The sequence below is a fragment of the Colius striatus genome, chromosome 15 (assembly GCF_028858725.1).
Source record: "Colius striatus isolate bColStr4 chromosome 15, bColStr4.1.hap1, whole genome shotgun sequence".
Classification (NCBI taxonomy): domain Eukaryota; kingdom Metazoa; phylum Chordata; class Aves; order Coliiformes; family Coliidae; genus Colius; species Colius striatus.
In genome coordinates this window covers 17439716-17457809 of record NC_084773.1, presented here as the reverse complement: position 1 = coordinate 17457809, position 18094 = coordinate 17439716, and the positions used below count along the sequence as shown (strand labels likewise).

Sequence of the window (18094 nt, the reverse complement as noted above, 5' to 3'; positions counted from 1 at the left end):
GGCCAGGATACTGTAACCTTTAAGCTTGCCAAGTAATAAAATCTTCCTGGCTCTGATCATATGGACAAACATCCTAAAAATGTGGCCTGTTGAAAGAAAAGATATCAAATCTGAACATCAGACCACAGGAAAGAGTGTACACTGTTGGCAGGGGATGGAAATTAGATGCACCTTTAAGTGATCGTTGAGGTAAGAAAAAAAACAATCTTAAAACACTTTCAAATAAGGGTTTAACAACAGAATCTGACAAAACTTCATCTGAAATGCAGCTAAAAAGACAACAGAATAAAGGGACTGGTTTTAAATGTAGAACCTTTATCATCAATGCTGCTATTGTTCAAGTGCTTGTTAAATAGTGCTTGAAATATTGCATATTTTAACATTCCCCCCATATGAAAATGGCTTTAAGATGTCTCCATATTCTTGCTGGAACCCAGTTAAAAAAAAAAAATCACTGCATTACCTTGCATTTGCTCTCAGAGTCATTATCCCTAGACAGCACCATCATTTAAGAAATTTATCATCAGTGGTGTCCTTCGAACAATGTATTAGTGTAATACATTATAAGAGTACTTCACTGTGATGATCTATTACTCAAAAGATGGGAACATCTGGGAAGAATGAATCTGGGAATAGATTTAATGTAATAGGCTTTATATGGGGATACAAGCCTGGGTGTTACTACTTGAAAAGGGGCAGTGCCTGGCCACAGGCCACCTCAGTCACAAACGCACATAAACCACTATCAGATGTCACCAAACTCAAAGCAGAGTGATTTTTTTTCCCTTCCTCTCCCTTCCAGTGAGGGTAATGATCTCCCTGCTGCTCACCAAGAGATGGGACTGGCACTGGGAATTAAAGCACTCAGGAGTAGATGTGTGGGCACACATGCATGGGCACAAGGCCACAGGGCAAATTCATGCAAAAGGAAGATCAAAGCCTATCTTTGTTTTTAAGGAATCTTCCACATTTTCTGAGCATTTCCACAGCATTCATCCTTTCCCCACTCAGGATGGAGTAGAGGATGATAAACCTTTACACCTATTCGGTGCAATTTTATCCTCTTGGTTAACCAACTTGCCATTCAAAGAGCCAGAAGCATGTTCCTCCTGCAGCCTAACTCTGGTTTCAGCTCCTCCTGTGTCCCCTGCACCGTGGCCACGTGAAGTTTTTCTGGAAATAGAAAGAAATTTCAATGTTGTCGTAAAATACTAAATCCAAGTATCCTGCACAAAAAATAGCAACCAAGACAGAACTCCTGGAAAAGGTGCATCCCTGAATTACAGTCTGAAGGATCTGGCTTGGCAACAGGCCCATCTGGGTGCTGGCAGCCACTGCAGCCACAGGGGCTTGGGAAGAAGGTGTTGTGGGACCAGTGTTCAACCCCAAATCTTTCCAGTGGGTCCCAGACAGGTGTGTCTGGCTGTCTGTTGGTTTGGAATAAATGCTTCCAGCTACCCTGGTCAGATGTTGTTCAGCTCTAGGGTAGGGTTTTGTTCAGCCAGAAAGAGGTTTCAGTGCAGGACAGGTGGAAAAGTTGTAAAAGCTAATTTTCTTTCTTTGCAAGATAGGAAAAAAGAATGGTTTTCCTCCCAAACTGCTGAGAATAGCAGGGTATCTCCAGATGCTATTTCACAGAAGCCAGGCGTGTGACAACATCTCTGGATGAAGTGAGATGCTACCTATTACAAAGAGAAGGAAACAGCCAACTGGAAGAAGCCCATAGCCTCCAGACAGATTAGATTACTCTCTCTGACAAATCAACCCCCAGAAATGGCTGGGGATACTTCTGCAGGCCAAAATTTAGAGCCATTTCAGCATTTTTTCTCCTTCCCCACAGCTCCCCCCATCGCTCCTCAGCAAAATGAGAAAGAATTCATAACCCGTGTCAGCCACACTCAGATAATCCAAGACTTAGAGTAGAACATTTCATATAACCTCTTTTCTGCCCCTCACAAATGCTTTAACAACTTTAATAAGATAATGTATAGCTATTATCATACAGCAAGCGTAAGTCAAACAACTATCAGCTATTATTTCAGCAACAGAATGAAGGCTCAGGCTTCCCGTAATCCACAGCCTGGAACAGTTTACACATTGTCAATTTGAGACAGAACCGGCTTTTTCCACATATCAAAATGTACACTGATAAATGGGAATTGTTCAGCAGACCCCACACGGCTGGGTAATATACTGGAGCTCAAAAAAGAATAATGAGGGTATCAGTTGGACTGCTGAATTAATGATACCTTAAATTAGTTTAATTAATTAGTTTAGTTACTAGAGTAATTTAGTTAGCGGATTAATTAATGTTTGTTGAGTGCTTGGAGATAAAAGCTGCATATAAAGACTGTTTTACAGGGTGGATCCAGAGGTGTAGGTTTTCTTCACTCTTTATTCATCCCAGCACCGTTCTGATCCAGGGGCCCATCCTTTGAGCCTTCCAGTGGTCACTGTGTGGAGGCTGCTTGCTGCTTTTGAACAGGATGTAGTCAAACAGTGTCACAATGAATTGGTAGAATAGCTTCCAAAATCTAGAGTTAGGACTTTGTGTTCCCACCTCCTCTCCTCCATAGGTGCACACAGACACACACACATCCACGTCCACGTGCTAAATGCTCAGGTGCAGTTAACTCTCATCTTCCTTCTGCTGTCCTCCACGCTTATGGCATATTCTGAACAGAAAATGTAAGAACATACTCATACCATCACAGAGAAAAGCACAAGGTTACAAAGGAGTATCCATACCTCTTTGAAGTTGCCATTGCATCCAAGTAAGGGTCTAGTCCAAGAGCAACATCAAGAGCTTTTTGTAAGTAATTCTTGAGCTGTTCAGGAACACGAGAGTCATTGAGGGCTATTTCTTTGGCTTTGAGAAGGTTCTCAGCAATGAGACCCGCTGGGGTTTCTGAAATGGAAAAGAAAAGTAAGAACAATGATTTTTTTTAATCTGCTCAAATCTGCAGAAGAGGAATTTAGACTGCAAAAAAAAAGAAAAGCAAGTGCTTTTTAAAAGCTTTTTTTTTTCCATACAAAATACAGGGGCTGGAAGGACTGTGAAAACAATTGTGGAAATCTTTTCAAACTGAAAAACAGATATTGTGCTTCTAATTCATGTTTGTCACGTGAATTTTCCCTTTCTTCCCCTCACAGCTGATCCTCTGGGAGGAAAAGGATAAGAATATTTTTAAAAACACCACTTTTCACTTTTGAAGCTCTGAGGCAAATACTGAACACCAAACATCTGCATCCAAACCCCACTCTTCTAGGCAGCTTTTTCCTTGGAGATAACAGGATGCTTCTCAAACTGCTCTTACAAAACCAGGCAGATCCTGCCAGGCCAGGACATGCAGGCACCAGGTGTAGCTTTGGATGAAGCATCATCTCCACTACCTGCATACCAACAGGGTGCACAAGTGCCTCTGACACGTGTCCATGCCACAGAAGCTGCTGTTCACAGTGTCTGCAGAGAATCCACCATGTTCGTGCCTTAGTACGAACCTGTCCTAATGCAGCCAAACTGACAATCAGTTCAAAAACTGATTGTGCCAAATCCATGATGGCATAATATCAAAGATACTCTCCAACTAATGATTTTTAAAGCAGGTGATGCAGGAATCACCCTGCCCTGGCAGGAATGAAACTTCCTAATGCTCCTTCTGCTGCCAACCTGCCACAACGACTTTGTGGTGGTGACACACCATCCTGAACTATCTGTTCCTCAGATCACACAATCTAACTCTGCTCTGACCCCTCAGTCCCACCTGACAAATCTGCCAGCATTTTTTTCACAAGCCAGACCCTGCCAAAATCTGATTGTTCAGGTACAGAGAAACAGTTATGTGCAACGCAACATGTCAGTGGCTGCAGACACTCCTCCAGGATGAAGATGATCCTGTTATGGGGGCAAAAGCAATGCTGCCCATGGCATTGCATATGCCTTGTGACCCCAGAAAAGCCACATGGCAGCAATGCAACGATGGCCCTCTGCAAGCTATGGCCCCACAGAGTGAGACATGGTTCTCCTCAAGTGTAAGCACACGTGCTGGATTATGAGAGCACTGGCAAGACCAGATTTCAGAGACACGGGGCAAGCAGGCTGTGAGTATAACTGGGGTGGGGCAAATTGCCCCTGGCAGCATTTTATTCCCTATGAGAGAAAAGCTGCAAACAACAAGGTGAAGGGAGTGAAAAGACATGCTTCCTGTGGAGGACTGGCCCAGACCAGCCCAGCAGCTGTGGGGCAAAGCCCCGTCCACGTGGAACTGCTACTGCTGCAGGCATCACATCCCCATCCCAGGATAGGATTCAGGAGGGGACCCTGGACATTGAAGAAGGCATCCAGCTGCCCCACGGCCTGATGGCAGAGCTTCAGTATAAAGCTCCTGGGGACATCAGGGTATCATCTCATGTAGGTAACTCCCTCATGGCCCCCTCTTGAGAAAGATTGTACAAAGGCAAATGCAACAGCCTCTTTTAGGAATAGCTTTTAAACAGAAGATTGCTAAAGGATCAGACTGCAAAGTGAAGACACATATGTGCCTCCGACTTCCCTGCTCTCCATTTCTTTCCTGTCAACTTCAAATGCAACATTGGATATACTCCCCAGACCCTGGGTCTTGTGGGTCTTCTAACCCAGCCTTGGCGGTGGCCTGGTGTCAGCTTCCAGCCAAGTGACAGTATGACAGAAGGGTGACTGTGTCTTTACTGTCTCCTCTGGCTGAGCATTTCAAGGGGTAAATCTGAGATGGACACACTGAGCACCGACATAACGTCAACAAAGGATGTGAGAATAACCAAATCTCATCATGGACGTGACTACTTTGAGCGTCTCTTTCTACAACTGCCCCACACACCAAGCTGAAGGGACAATACAGCAGATAACCCCATCACCAAAAGAGCAGAAAGGCTTCCAGTTGCTGGGATTACCATATAAATAAACTCATATCTTTGGGATCAAAGGAAAGTCTAAACCTTCCCAAAGGTCTGCTTTTCAGAGCAGTACTTGTCAGCTTTTTGTAGCAACTTACATATGACACCTCTGGGGTTTTCTGAGACAAATTCCCTGACTTTCAGTATCTAAATTACAAACAAATCTGAAAGCAGACACATCACATAAAATATATGTGCATTTTACTTGGGAATTGCCAGCTTGGAGCAGACTTAGATACTGTTTAAACAGCATCATGCTTGTGGCAGTAGCCCAACCTGATGCACAAGGAAGGCAGATTCAGCCCAGCTATGCAGCTCCTGATTGACATCTCACTCTGATCAGTTGCCATAGGGGCATCTTATACCTCTTTCAGCCCTTTTAAAACTAATTGCAAGTGCAGGAATAACCTGCAGAAAAACCGCTCCCTTCCCCAGACCATGGTAGCTTGTTGACTTCAGCAAATGCCTGAGCCCAGCTTTGCATTGTGTGACCACTCATTGTCTTTGAGCAACATTTTCATTACTGCATGAGCATCTCCAGACTGTTGTCATATGGCTGCAGGATGCTGGAGGTCAGGATCTGCTCATACTCCCTGCCAAGCACTCAGAGGCTTGTCGTTACTTTAGGACAAAAAGAAAAAGACACATTTATAATCCATGTCAGACTTTTGTAATCATCATGTTAGTCTCCTGGGTGAGTAACAGACAAAGATCCCCTGTCACTCAATAGGGAAGAAAGCAGCATTATCTCCAGCTGTTTCGTAACCTGTGTTATAACACCAACCGCCAGCACCAAGAAGTGTTACTGTGCAGAGAGAGCACTCAGCACATGGCAAGATTAACTCAGGAGCTAAGATTATACAATCTTTCCAGGAAGCACTGCGGGATTTTTTTGCAGCCTGATGATGCTTTGGGCCATCAGCAGAGGTCGGAGTTGCCTACATTTTTATTCAAGCACACGAGGAGGCAGAGCAGAGCTCAGGGTTGGCTGCACTCAAGGCTCTGAGCACTAAGGTGAGCAAAAAGTTATCTAACTACCTTTTTATAAAAAAAACCTCACTACATTACAGCAGGGAAAACACTACATTTCAGTACATAGCTTTGCACAACCCCAGCAAAGGTGCTGGACTGTACTAAGCACTAAAATACATTGCCTGTTTGCTTCCCCATGGCTTTGTCTATGCACAGGCATCTCTTTCCCTTTCCCATCCGCAGAAAAGTTTAAAAACTCCCATGAAAGGCAAGAAAAGGGCTGCTTTAAGCCTGCAGCAGCTTCACAGAAAAGATAGTGTGTTGAGTTCTTAAAATGGACCACAGCTGCCAGCAGGATGGTTCTCAGTATCTTCCTCTGTAGCTGCTGAGAGCGCAGTTGACTTGTTTTACAATTAAGCTGAATTACAGACTACAGCTTCTTCTCTTCCCAAAACCAGGCACTTTTGGTTCATAGGGGAGTCAGGATTGCAGGTGGAGCTAAGGTTGCACATAGGGTACATCAGTGTGCCTGAGCAGGCAGGCACTGCAGTGTCACAGAGGGACTCGCTGCTCCAGGGGTGAAATTGGGCTTAGATGGCACTTTTGGGTGCAGGAAGCTGAGCCAGGAAAGGGAAGGACTCTACATTTTGCAGGGGACTGCCCAGGAGAAGTCATGGAGGTAAGTACACAAAAAGATAGTCTGGATTTGGCAAAAACAAAGCAAAGATGTCACTAGGGGCCAGATCTTTGCCTCCTTTGTTTGAACAACTACCCTCATTTCACCTTCCAGTCTCTAGGTATTTTGCAGCCCCAGCCATGGCTTGCAGAAGACCTCTCCTTCCCAGCCAGAGCAGGGCATTGAATGCACATTGTGCTGCTGGATGGCTTGATGCTTAGGTGCCACCCCAGTGCTTTTGGCAGGAGCTGCTGAACACTTGGAAACCCAGGCTGACAAAATCATTCTAAATAGTTCCAGCCATCATATCACCAAGGCACCTCTGGCATTAACAATAGCTTACCACAATGCTCACTACTTCAAGTTTGCACATAAATACAACTCAGCCCTTGCATTTTAGCAAGCAATCCTGGTTATGGAAATCACAATGCAATGCCTGAGCTATTTCCTTACCCCACCATAACCCTGGACAGAAAACTGCAGGCTCTTAGGAGACCTTGTGCTGCTCCACACACCTGACATCCAGCTGTGACACATGCCCATCCTATGGATGCAACTGTAGTAGGGGAAAGCACAAGTGTGGTTGGAGCACATCTGAGGCTGCTCTAAACACATGCAGGGTCATGCACTGGGGCACAGGCACATCATAGCTCAGGGGGGGCCAAGAGCAGGCTGGCAGCATAGGCCAGACCCAACTGCCTGGCCATTAAATATTGCAGGGGCTCATGAGCAAAGCTAGACAGATTCAGCTTAATTTATCAGCATTGGTAGTGACAAGGCTGGTGGCAAGTCAGTAGCAATGGCAAGGAGAGAGGTAGAAGCTTTGGGGTGGAGCAGCAGCACAAGGAGGAGGAGGAGGAGGAAGCAGCCTGAGTGGGTAAGCTGCTGCTCATGGAAGGAATCAGGATGCTGAACTCTGCCTGAACTTCAAGTGAAGGTGAGGAAAACACACTGGCTGACACATTTTCTATGGGCTCTGCTGCTGGAAAAGAAGTAGAAAAGCTGGATGCTCCCCAGTACTCCTGTGCCTGCATCAGGGAGGCTCTGGAGCAGCTGGCAGAGAGTAAGCAAAGCACACGTTTATTTTCATACATAATGAAGCATGCTGTACTGGCAGGAATGAGCAGCACCCACTGACAGTCAGATCCAAAGCCCAAGGCAGTTCAATAGCTTCAATGGGCTTTAGATCAGGCTGTGAGAGAACAAAGTCTCTCATTCTGAAGAGCCTGGATTCCCATGTCCAGCTGGGGATTTTAGATAAGCAACAAAACAGACAGTAAACATCTGTCTGTGCATGCCAGCCCAGGCACTCGTGGCTACCAGAGCAAGTACTGAGGCAAGGTTAGAGCTGCAGGAAATGAATGTATAAAGCAAGCATCCCAGTCCATCAGAAATCAGTCACAGGCAAAGCTCTCTTGGTGCTGCACGTGTCCACCTTCCCACCCATCCCTTTCTCCTGAGAGCCTCCTCCTCCCTCTACTTGAGGTTCCTGCAGACTCATCTCCTCTGCTCAGCCTCAAAATCATCCTTCCAACAAACCCTTCCTGTACTCCTTTCTGCCAAGCCACAGAGCCTGTAGGTCACATCTCTGTGGGGCAGAGGGGGACCCAGGACTGTGACATCCCATGCTGTCCCCTCCTGTCACACCACCTCTCCTGGAGCTCCCCACCCCACACAGGGAGTTTACCTGCAGGACTATGCATGTTGTTTCTTGTCCTCCAGCCTCAGAGGATGCTGCTGTGCATTTGCTGCCTCTGCAGAGCAGCACGTTGGTGCTCAGGTGTCTGTCGAGGGGATGGGCTTCTCCACCTGGGCAGAGCCCCAGCCCCTGGGGAGCGGCTGCGCAGGAAGGATGGCCCCAGGCTGGGGCTGCACCCACCTGCCCCCACCCTGCACACAGGCAGAGGGTGAGATCCAGCAGTATCTGACATGAAACAAAGTGGAAAAAAAACCCAGGTGACTGACTTTGAATGCCTCTACTTTACATAAGAGGAATGCTCACATACAGACCTCAAGGAGCTGCTGACTCTCAAGGAGATAATCGGCAATTTCATAACCTTCTGGTCACATAGCACAAACATGTGTCCCAGCTAAACCACCAGGGATGAGGTCAAAAAAGTCCTAGGACTTTGAACCCCAGGTTATCTACAAGTGGTCCATAGCTGTGAGGTCACCCACAGCCCCACACAGACAAACAGTGGAGCACCTGCTGTTCTCGGGTCCAGCTCAGAGGTAAGAGCTCCACATGGGCTGGAGGAGGTTGTGTCACTAGTATCAATGACCCTGCATCCTTAGGAAGGGTCCCAGGAATACACTGACCAGAGAAGGTGTCAGGAGAAACCATTGAGAAGACTCAAGGCATGCAAAAGTCTAAGATGACCTTGAATTGGAGCAGAAAAGGCTGGGGAGGAATTAAAGCAAAGTAATTCAAGAGCACTGGATGGAGCTGAGGTTGGCCAGCTGTCCCCTCTTCATGTAGATGAAACAAAAACTGAAGTTAATGAGGAAATGTGGACAATCCCACAGCCAGAACAGCATCATTTGCCTCTGGGATGCATCACCCTGGGCTGACTTAGCCAAGGACCAACTCAATATACCTGCAAAGCTTGGTGAGAAAGCCAGGGGCTGGACAGAGGTGAGGAGGCTGAGGGATAGATAGTACAAGAACATGGCAGTCATGGGCAATGACAAGCAGATAGAGGTTGGAAAGTCATTTTTTCAGCTTCTAAAATGCAACAGAATATATTCCAATGCCCCCAGAATAGAACAGTGAAGTACAAATAGAAAATAAGTAAATGGACAGAAGAGTAAAAGAAAAACAAATAACTCCCAATGCTCAGAGGGTTTGCATTAATCAGAACAAGTAAACAAGATGAAGGGGACAGACCCCCTTGCATACCTAAGATTATTGCATCTTATGATTTAGTAAACAACAAACTGCATTAGACCTGCAGTCCCTGTGGAAAGCAATCCAAACTGTGTTTGGTGTGGGAGTTAAGACTTCACACAACTACACAATGAACAGGCTCAGAGCCCCCCACCAGCTCTAGAGGTGACTTTGGGCAAACTGTATCTCTTCTGATGACTATTTCTTCTTCTGTAAAATATGAATAACAGCCTGTCTTTGCAAAAGCACTTTGCCATCTGGAGATGAAGCCAGCAGTGACAGATAGTTGTTAAGTTTCCTATAACCCTCCCTGGAGCAGGGCTACATGGCTTTAGAGCTTATTCTTGTGGCTTTTTCACAAATTTGAGATAAATGTAGGTTCCTATGTGTGTTTGGTTGGAATTAAGCTTTCACTGCAGTGATAGCAGCTCTCTCATCTGATGAACTGTTGAAGAAGCACGTTTTCCAGTCTCTGCTTTTATGCCTGGTTTTGGTTTTCTTGATCTTTGCTTCTGAACAAGGACAGCTTTCAAAAATATGGTGAAGGAGAAGGCAAAGATGGGTTCATGTCTTTGAGCACTGCTGGTGAAATCAAAGGAAGATCTTCCCTTGGCTCAGCACACTGGTCTGTTTGCCAAAGGAGTGTTTGGTGTGGCAAGCTGAGCCTGGGGCCCCCTGAATTCCTCAGTGGGAAAATCACATGGAAACATTCCTTTATCACAGAGTGAGGAGCAGGGTCCTGGCAGCTGCCCACACCAATGTAAGCCCCCACCATGCCATTGCTTCCTAGAGAAGGGGAACCCATCCCTCTGACAGAGCCCATCCCACAGCAACAATCTGCCTTTGGGTCAGGGAGATGGGATCTCCCTGGGTACTCAGAGTAGGATCTGGCATAGTCTTAATACAAGAAATAGGTGGCAATTGTTGGAAAGCCTGGGCAGGGAGGGGCTGGGGGTCCCATTGCACGGACCACACTGCTAGTCCTGAAATGACCCCACTGCAGGGAAGCCTCAGGACACCAGAGTCCCATAGACAGCAAGGCAATGAAATCACAGCTCAATCATCCCCTAAACAGGCCTTCAGGGCACAAACTCTCTGCTTATTTTTTTTAAACAGATCATAAAAGCTAAAATCAACAAATAATCATTCCCTTTCTCAGCACAAGAGAATACTGGGAATGTGAGTTCAAAAGAGGTTTAAACAGCCCATGGGTTCTGCTCCTGTCTCACCCCATAAGAGCCGGTTAGAGCCACAGAGAGATCAGAGGCTGCACACAGCAAAAGGGGCTCCTGAACGTCGGGGGGAATCGCATGAATTACCTTTCATAACTCTGCATTAGCTGTAGGGCACGATGCTGGAAGTTAATGTATGCACTCCTACTGTACCTCTTCAGCATTGTAAAACTAGCTGGTTACACAAGCCCGTCCTGGTACGTGCACGTGTGTGCAGATGCTCCTACCACCCCCAAACGTGCATTCCACATTAGATAACCTGCGTTTTGTAACTGTGGAGACAAGACCTTCCCTTCCAACGCCTGGTCACCTGAAGCCTTTAAAAAGCACCCCAAATGCACCCAGTTATGGGAGATCTCTTAACAGGGAGATTTTTACCTGAGGAAACATGCCGGTGTCAGAAGAGACCTTTGTTCCTGCGGTGCAGGGCCCCCTGCCCCTGCAGCCCCAGCAGACAGACTTCCAGCTGGTGCGAGTCAAGAGCACATGGTGTAGGATCAAGAAAGGAGAAGCCCTTTCCGACTGCCAAGACAAGATCACTCTCTCTGAAGCAAAAATGTAAGTATAGGAGCCCACGTTGTTCGTTGGAGACCACACTGGATGGCTCTGGCCAGACAAACTGTGTGGGCTCCCTGGTGGGATGCATCTCAGATGGAAAAACCATCCTGTGGGCTCTTGTGGCTTAAACCCACGATTTTGTGTCCAACCCTGTGTGAGTGGGCTTCAAAGCATGTGGTATGGCTGCACTTGCTGTTCTCCTTGGCCTGACTTGGTTAGGTGACAGAGGGAATTTTATCAACAGCCTCAATCTTTGTAGATGGGAAGTTTCTCTAAACTTCTGAAAGGCTTATGCAGGGGCTGTACTTGGGCTTCTTTTTCCCCTGTATGTATCTGAAACCTTTCTGTGGCAAAGCTCAAGCACAGGAGCAAGAGAAGGATGTGTTTACAGAGATGGTTGCATATAAATGAAGTGTCTAGATGGGGAAAATCAACACAGTAGGTCACTGACAGGAGCAAAACCCATATCACATCTCTCAAACTGTAGAAGTCACTTAATGCTACTTCAGACGGAGGAGAGAGACAACTTTCCCCCAGGGATATATGCAGCTCTTTGCTGTTAATTATCCTTTAATTACAGGATACTCCTTTTCATGAGCACACAGAGCTCTGTTTGTGATGCAGGTCTTCATTAATACAGCTATGTTCTGCATGTCAGAAGTTTTCTAGCCTTTGCCATACTCAGGTTTTAAGGTCACAAGTCTAACTCTTTTCTCAGGCAGGTCAGAGGGTTCTTCACCAGCACTAGTATTGCTCAGGCAGGGCTGCTGCAGCAGGTAGAACAGGACTTTGGCAGACTCTAAGACAGCCTATTGGACCTCAGTCAATAGCAAGATCAACCTAGGGCCCAGAGCAGTTGTGCCAGCTGGCACCCAAAGCTGATTCCACCAGCTAACATTCAAAACCACTCTGTCTCTTACAAGGGTCACAAGCCAGAGACAGAGACGTGGAAAATTTTAGCAATCTATGTCCCACTTTCTTGTAGGAAGCTAGGATGATTGGTCTAGGGTTTTCTGCTGTTTTAACAACAAACTAATGGATTAGAAGGAAAACTATTTGCTTCTCCAGCCTTTCTTACTGTCTGTCTTACTGTTTTCTAAGATGTGGAAGGGTTTCTCTGGTGTCAAAGCAACTGAGCCCTGACACCCAGGAGACTCATTGCACCCTTGCAGCCCCACACTCCCATAGTGCACGGGTAGGAGACCCTGCATTCCCCAGCTACATCTTTCCACTAGTTCAGACACACACAGTACAAGAGAGGAATGTAATGATGTCAAACCATGTTTTCTGATCCTTGCCAGAGGCGAATGCATCTCCGAAGGTGGGATTTCCTGGACCATCGAAGCTCCAATCTATTTTTGCTACAAAGTGGTAGAAACATACAATATTCTGGATCCTTCTAACACTACCCTGCTCTGGGGCCACATTACTGACCCCCAACAACTAGAGCTAGCCACTAGTGGCAAAAGGAAGCTGAGGCGCTTCATTGTCATAGACGAAGTGGTCGATGAACTTTACGGCTCCAAAGTCAGAGAATACTTCGAAGAGAATAACGTTCAGCACAAAATCCTCGCCCTGCCTACCACTGAAGAAACAAAATCCATGGACCTGGTCTTGAACATCTTGCAGGAAGTCCAGAAGTTCAGCCTGGACAGGCGAACAGAGCCCATCATCGCCATCGGCGGCGGCGTCTGCCTGGACATCGTAGGGCTGGCCGCGTCGCTCTACCGAAGACGTACCCCTTACATTCGGGTCCCGACCACCCTCCTCTCTTACGTCGATGCCAGCGTGGGGGCAAAGAATGGGGTGAATTTCCTGCAGTGCAAGAACAAGCTCGGGGGCTACACCCCTCCAGTGGCCAGTTTCCTGGACAGATCCTTCATCCAGAGCATTCCTCGGCGACACATCTCCAACGGCCTCGGGGAGATTTTAAAGGTAGGGATTTCTGCAACTGTAGTTTTCAAAGCTGAAATCACAGAGTCACAGAATACTTTGGGGCGGGGGGAAGGGACATTCAAAGCTCATCTAGTCCAACCCCTCTGCCATGAGCAGGGATATCTTCAACCAGATCAGGTCATTCAGTTCAACCTGACCTTGAATGGTTCCAGGGGTGGGGCATCCACCACCTCACTGGGAACCTGTGCCAGTGTTTCATATCCTCATAATACACAATTTCTCTATAATCTCCTCTGAATCTATCTTCTTTTAGTTCAAACCATTACCCCTTGTCCTATCACAACAGGCTTTATTTAAAAGTCTGTCTCAATGTTCCTTCTAAGTCCCCTTTAACTACCAAAAAGCTGCAGTGCTGCTAAGACCAGCAGAATCCATGGCTCTGCATAAACCACCCTATAGAAACACGGGTGGGCCATCAAGGCTGCATGGGGAATTTTAACTCTCTTGAGCCTATAAATATTCTCACAGTTGCTAAACTTGTTAGAACATGCCTCACACAGAAGGCCTTAGGCTAACCCTGCGAAGTAAACTGCAAAACTCAGACAGAAACTCAGCACAACCAGGAAAGAAAGCATCTTCCCATTGAGGCTGATCCACAGCACTCCAAAATGGACTGCTGCCAGAGAATCTGAGGCTCATTACACTGGGCCTTAACGATCTGCAAGATCATTTGCACCTTCCTCATACTGAATGTGGTTAATCAGTCAAATTCTACTTCTAAAATTACCTGGGAAGTGCACAGTGAATGGCTTAATGCCTGAAGAGCTTCAAAAACTTTTGATAAAGCAGAGTTAAAGCTATTAAAATGTGCTAGAGATGAGTTTATCAGCAGCATATTGCAGACCTTGCACAGTGGGAACTCCCCATGATATCTGGGGTTTCTGGCAGGCACTGGTAAACCCACAGGTCACCATTCCCTACTGCAGGAGGGGACTAACACCCAAGTCAGAGGGTGAAAAAAGATGTAACAATGAAACCACTTCTGAATCCTCATATTGCCCATATCACACAGCTTTCTCACCATTCCTTGCCCAGAAAGGGATTAGATTAGATGGCAAAAGGATTAGATGAGAGTTGTCCTGGGAAAATCCACCATCCAGTCCCTTATCCTGGGGATTCATGTGAGACCATCTCGAGTTTCCTGCCAGGCACACAGATAGCCAAAGCTCATTACAAACCATCTGGAGCACGTAGTGAGCTCACAGTATGGCCAGGATTGCCCAGTAGCAAGGGTCATGCTCACCAGTGCTCCCATCATGTCTGCCATTTTACTAGAGCCCCACTGGGCATTCCCACGTTGCCTTTTGCATACACCTTCACTTACCAGAGCTGATGTGTAACACCACCAGGTCACATTTGCTAGAGTCCTGAATAAATCCCAAACTGATGTATCCTCCCTACTCCCATGGTCCCATACACAGACTAACCAGGAACTGTGTCTCCAGAAATACTTTTGCATTGTTGCAGAGGTAGAACTTGCCCTTGTACAAAGTGTGTAGGTATTTCTTTGCTAGTGTTTAACACAATATTATGGTCCAGTCTATTGAAACAATCAAGTTTGCAACAGCACGTACAAAGATCACATCATCATCTCTAATTATCTCTTCTGTTCTACCATAGATGGCACTCATGAAGCACAAAGGGCTGTTTGACCTGCTCAAGAGCCATGGCAAGTATCTGCTGGACACCAAGTTCCAGTCCTACAGCGGCTCTGTCAACGAGGAGGATGCTGCACTGCAGACTACCAGGATTGCCATTGAAACCATGTTGGAAGAGCTGGCTCCCAACCTCTGGGAGGATGACCTGGACAGACTGGTTGATTTTGGTCACCTCATAAGCCCAGAGCTGGAAATGGTGAGTGACAGCCTTTATATTTCAACATCTGTTTAAAAAAGAAAAAGAAGTTGTCAATCAGCAGCGTGAAAACTTTGTGTCCACGCTACCTCAGGTCACCCAACACTTCCAGGCTGCTCCTGTCAGATAAAGAGGTTGCCTTCTCTGCCCCACTTACCCAACACTCCACCAGTGTTTCCTATTCAGAGAGCAGGTCAGTTGTTGCATCTTCAGAGCCTCTTCAGAAGGACCTGGACAGGCTGGGTAGATGGGCCAAGGCCAATTGCATAACGTTCAACAGGGCCAAGGGCTGGATTCTGCCAGAATCCAGCCAGAGAGGCTTGAGAGCTGCCCTGTGGAAAAGGACCAGGGGATGTTAATTGACAGCAGCTGAGCATGAGCCAGCAGTGTACCCAGCTGGGCAAGAAGGCCAATGGCATCCTGGCCGGTGTCAGAAATAGTGTGACCAGCAGGGCCAAGGAGGTGATTGTCCCTTTATACTCCAGCACTTGTGAGGCTGCACTTTGAATAGTGTGTCCAGTTCTGGGCCCCTCACTGCAATAAGGACATTGAGGTGCTGGAGCTTGTCCAGAGACAGGCAACAAAGCTGGTGAAGGGTCTAGAGAACAGGTCTTATGAGGAGTGGCTGAGGGAACTGGGGATGTTTAGCCTAGAGAAGACTGAGAGGAGATATGATGACTCTCTACAACTACCTTAAGGAGAACTGAAGTGAGATGGGGGTCAATCTCTCCAGTAATGAATGACAGAACACAAGGAAATGGGTTCAAGTAGTGCCAGGGAAGGTTTAGATTGGACATTAGGAGGAACTTTTTCCACTGAGAGGGTTATTAAGCACTGGAACAGGCTTCCCAGGGAGGTACTGGAGTCCTCATCCCTGGAGATATTCAGAAGACACGCAGATGAAGTACTGGGGGATGTGGTTCACCTTAGTGATGGGCTTGGCAGTGTGAGGTGAGTGGTTGGATTTGATGCTCTTAAAGATCTTTTCCAACCATAAGGATTCCATGATCATATCAAGCATTTACCAAAGCACAAAGACAAGATTTCATTGAAGCCATGAGAAATCACCAACGTGAGTGAGGCACAGAGACCATAGCCTGTATTACTGGGGAGAAATTGCCACTGAGGAATAAGGAGGGAGGAGCAGACCTTATGCAAAGCTCAAAGCTTGTCTCCCCAACCCATGCTGCTCTTCATCAGTGATCTGAACAGGAGTGAATTAGATCCTGGATGCCTGTGGGAGCTTTTAGATGCAATTAATCACCTGTAAAAGAGACCATAAATCACAAGACATTAACATCCAGCAAACCTGTCTTTCCACTGCTGTGAGTCATTATATCAGTTTTCACCAGTACTTCTAGGAAAAGCCTACTTGTTTACTATTTGGCAACTCAAACCTTTCCCCCCACCCTCCTTTGCTCCGTTGCAGCGGGTTTTGCCGTCGCTGATGCACGGGGAGGCTGTGAACATCGACATGGCCTTCATGACGTACGTCGCCTACGCACGCGGCCTCCTCAGCGACGAGGAGAAGGAGCAGATCATCCAGTGCATGAGGGGCCTGGAGCTGCCCGTCTGGCACCACGGCTGCAACTGGGCCCTCATCAAGAGAGCCCTGATGGAGCGGCTGAAGCACAGCGGGGGACAGCCCCGGATGCCTCTCCCCACGGGCCTCGGCGTGGCAGGTACAGTGGGCACAGGGACGTGGGAGCACAGGCACTTGGACAGCTCTGGTTTTACTTGTGCCTTTCTTAACATCTCAAGAGATGGGATCCTTCTTGTGCATGTAACCACCAGAGCCCAGTTAAGGCCCAAGGTCTGATTAATTGTAGTGTCACAAGGGAAACACAATTCCCTTTGTTATGCTTGAAAATCTATGTTAATTATCCTTGGCAATCACAGAATCATTTCAGATGGATGAGACCTTTAAAGATTATTGAGTCCAACCTCTCCCCTCATAATGCCAAGCCCTAAACAATGGCTCTCAGCAACTCAGCTATGTGTCTTTTAACTATCCCCAGGGATGAGGAGCTCACTACCTGAGCCTGGGCAGCCTGGGACAGTGTCTGAAAACCCTCTCAAGGAAAAAGTTCTTCCTCAGCTCCAATCTAAACCTCCCCCTGGTGCAACCTGAGCCCACTTCATCTTGTCCTATCATTCATTACTTGGGAGTAAGGGATCAACCTCCCCCTCACTACAACCTCTTGTCAAGTAGTTGTAGAGGGAAAAAACAATTTAAGAGTATTAACAATTGTAGAGAGTTGGCAAAAATAATGTAACCCGTTACTGTGCCCAGAACTAATACCTGAAAACTAACCAGTATTTGTTCAATATCTGTGGTGACACACTTATAAGATTTTGAAAACAAAAACCCCAACCCCTACATGGAAAAAGTGCTTGAGACCAAGTGTGATCTCTTGCATCAGTATCCATCCAGAATATTCTGATGAAGCTCAGTCTCTGCACGTTCACAAGAAAACAGACTCTCACAAACAGCCTGGAGAAACTACCCTCCCCACTCGTGAATAGTGTATGCAAGCAGGGAAAGCTTCCAGCTAACTGCAAGTCTTGTTTTACAGAGATATTCAATGACACTAGTGAAGAGACCCTGGAAAGAGCCTATGAGCTGTGGGTCAGGGACTGCAGGACAGTGCTGGAAGATGAGCCAACTGTCTTCTGAGAGCTGCAAGCCCGAGCTGGTGGTCCTGCCCCACACATGGAGATGTTGGACATTGTAAGTCAGAAGGCAGGACTGAATTTGAAACAAGACAAATCCAGCAGCACCTCTGAAAGCACATACACCCCAGAGCTGCAAAGAACAAGTAGATTGTTGGCATCTGACCTGACTTACCTCTTTTGATCCATTTGCAAGGGAACTCGTTAGTGCCCAAGAAGCGATCGCTCAGAAGTGAAACCACTGAGTGCCCATAGTGTAGTTCATAGTGAGCTGTTTCCTCTGGGGAAGGTATGGCTGCTGTTCTTTCATCCATTTGGTTAATCCAACCTGGGGGCTGCCATGGCCTTGCACAG

At 46.8% G+C, this 18094-nt stretch overlaps 1 protein-coding gene across 1 annotated transcript; it reads left to right on the top strand.

Annotated features, from left to right (window-relative positions):
* The first annotated feature begins 5909 nt into the window (after positions 1-5909).
* LOC104552976 (2-epi-5-epi-valiolone synthase) lies at positions 5910-17744 on the top strand. The gene is made up of 6 exons (XM_010195443.2): positions 5910-5946; positions 11066-11257; positions 12559-13192; positions 14834-15067; positions 16497-16749; positions 17644-17744. Exons 2-6 carry the CDS (start codon positions 11088-11090, stop codon positions 17742-17744), a joined length of 1392 nt encoding a protein of 463 aa, XP_010193745.2. The 5' UTR covers positions 5910-5946; positions 11066-11087.
* Positions 17745-18094: the final 350 nt, after the last annotated feature.

Bases quoted from the DNA above. Each gene is read 5' to 3' on its own strand.
- LOC104552976 (XM_010195443.2), top strand. From the start codon at position 11,088: ATGCCGGTGTCAGAAGAGACCTTTGTTCCTGCGGTGCAGGGCCCCCTG. The intron at 15,068-16,496 runs GTGAGTGACAGC...GCTCCGTTGCAG, and splicing joins TAAGCCCAGAGCTGGAAATG to CGGGTTTTGCCGTCGCTGAT. The intron at 16,750-17,643 runs GTACAGTGGGCA...CTTGTTTTACAG, and splicing joins CACGGGCCTCGGCGTGGCAG to AGATATTCAATGACACTAGT.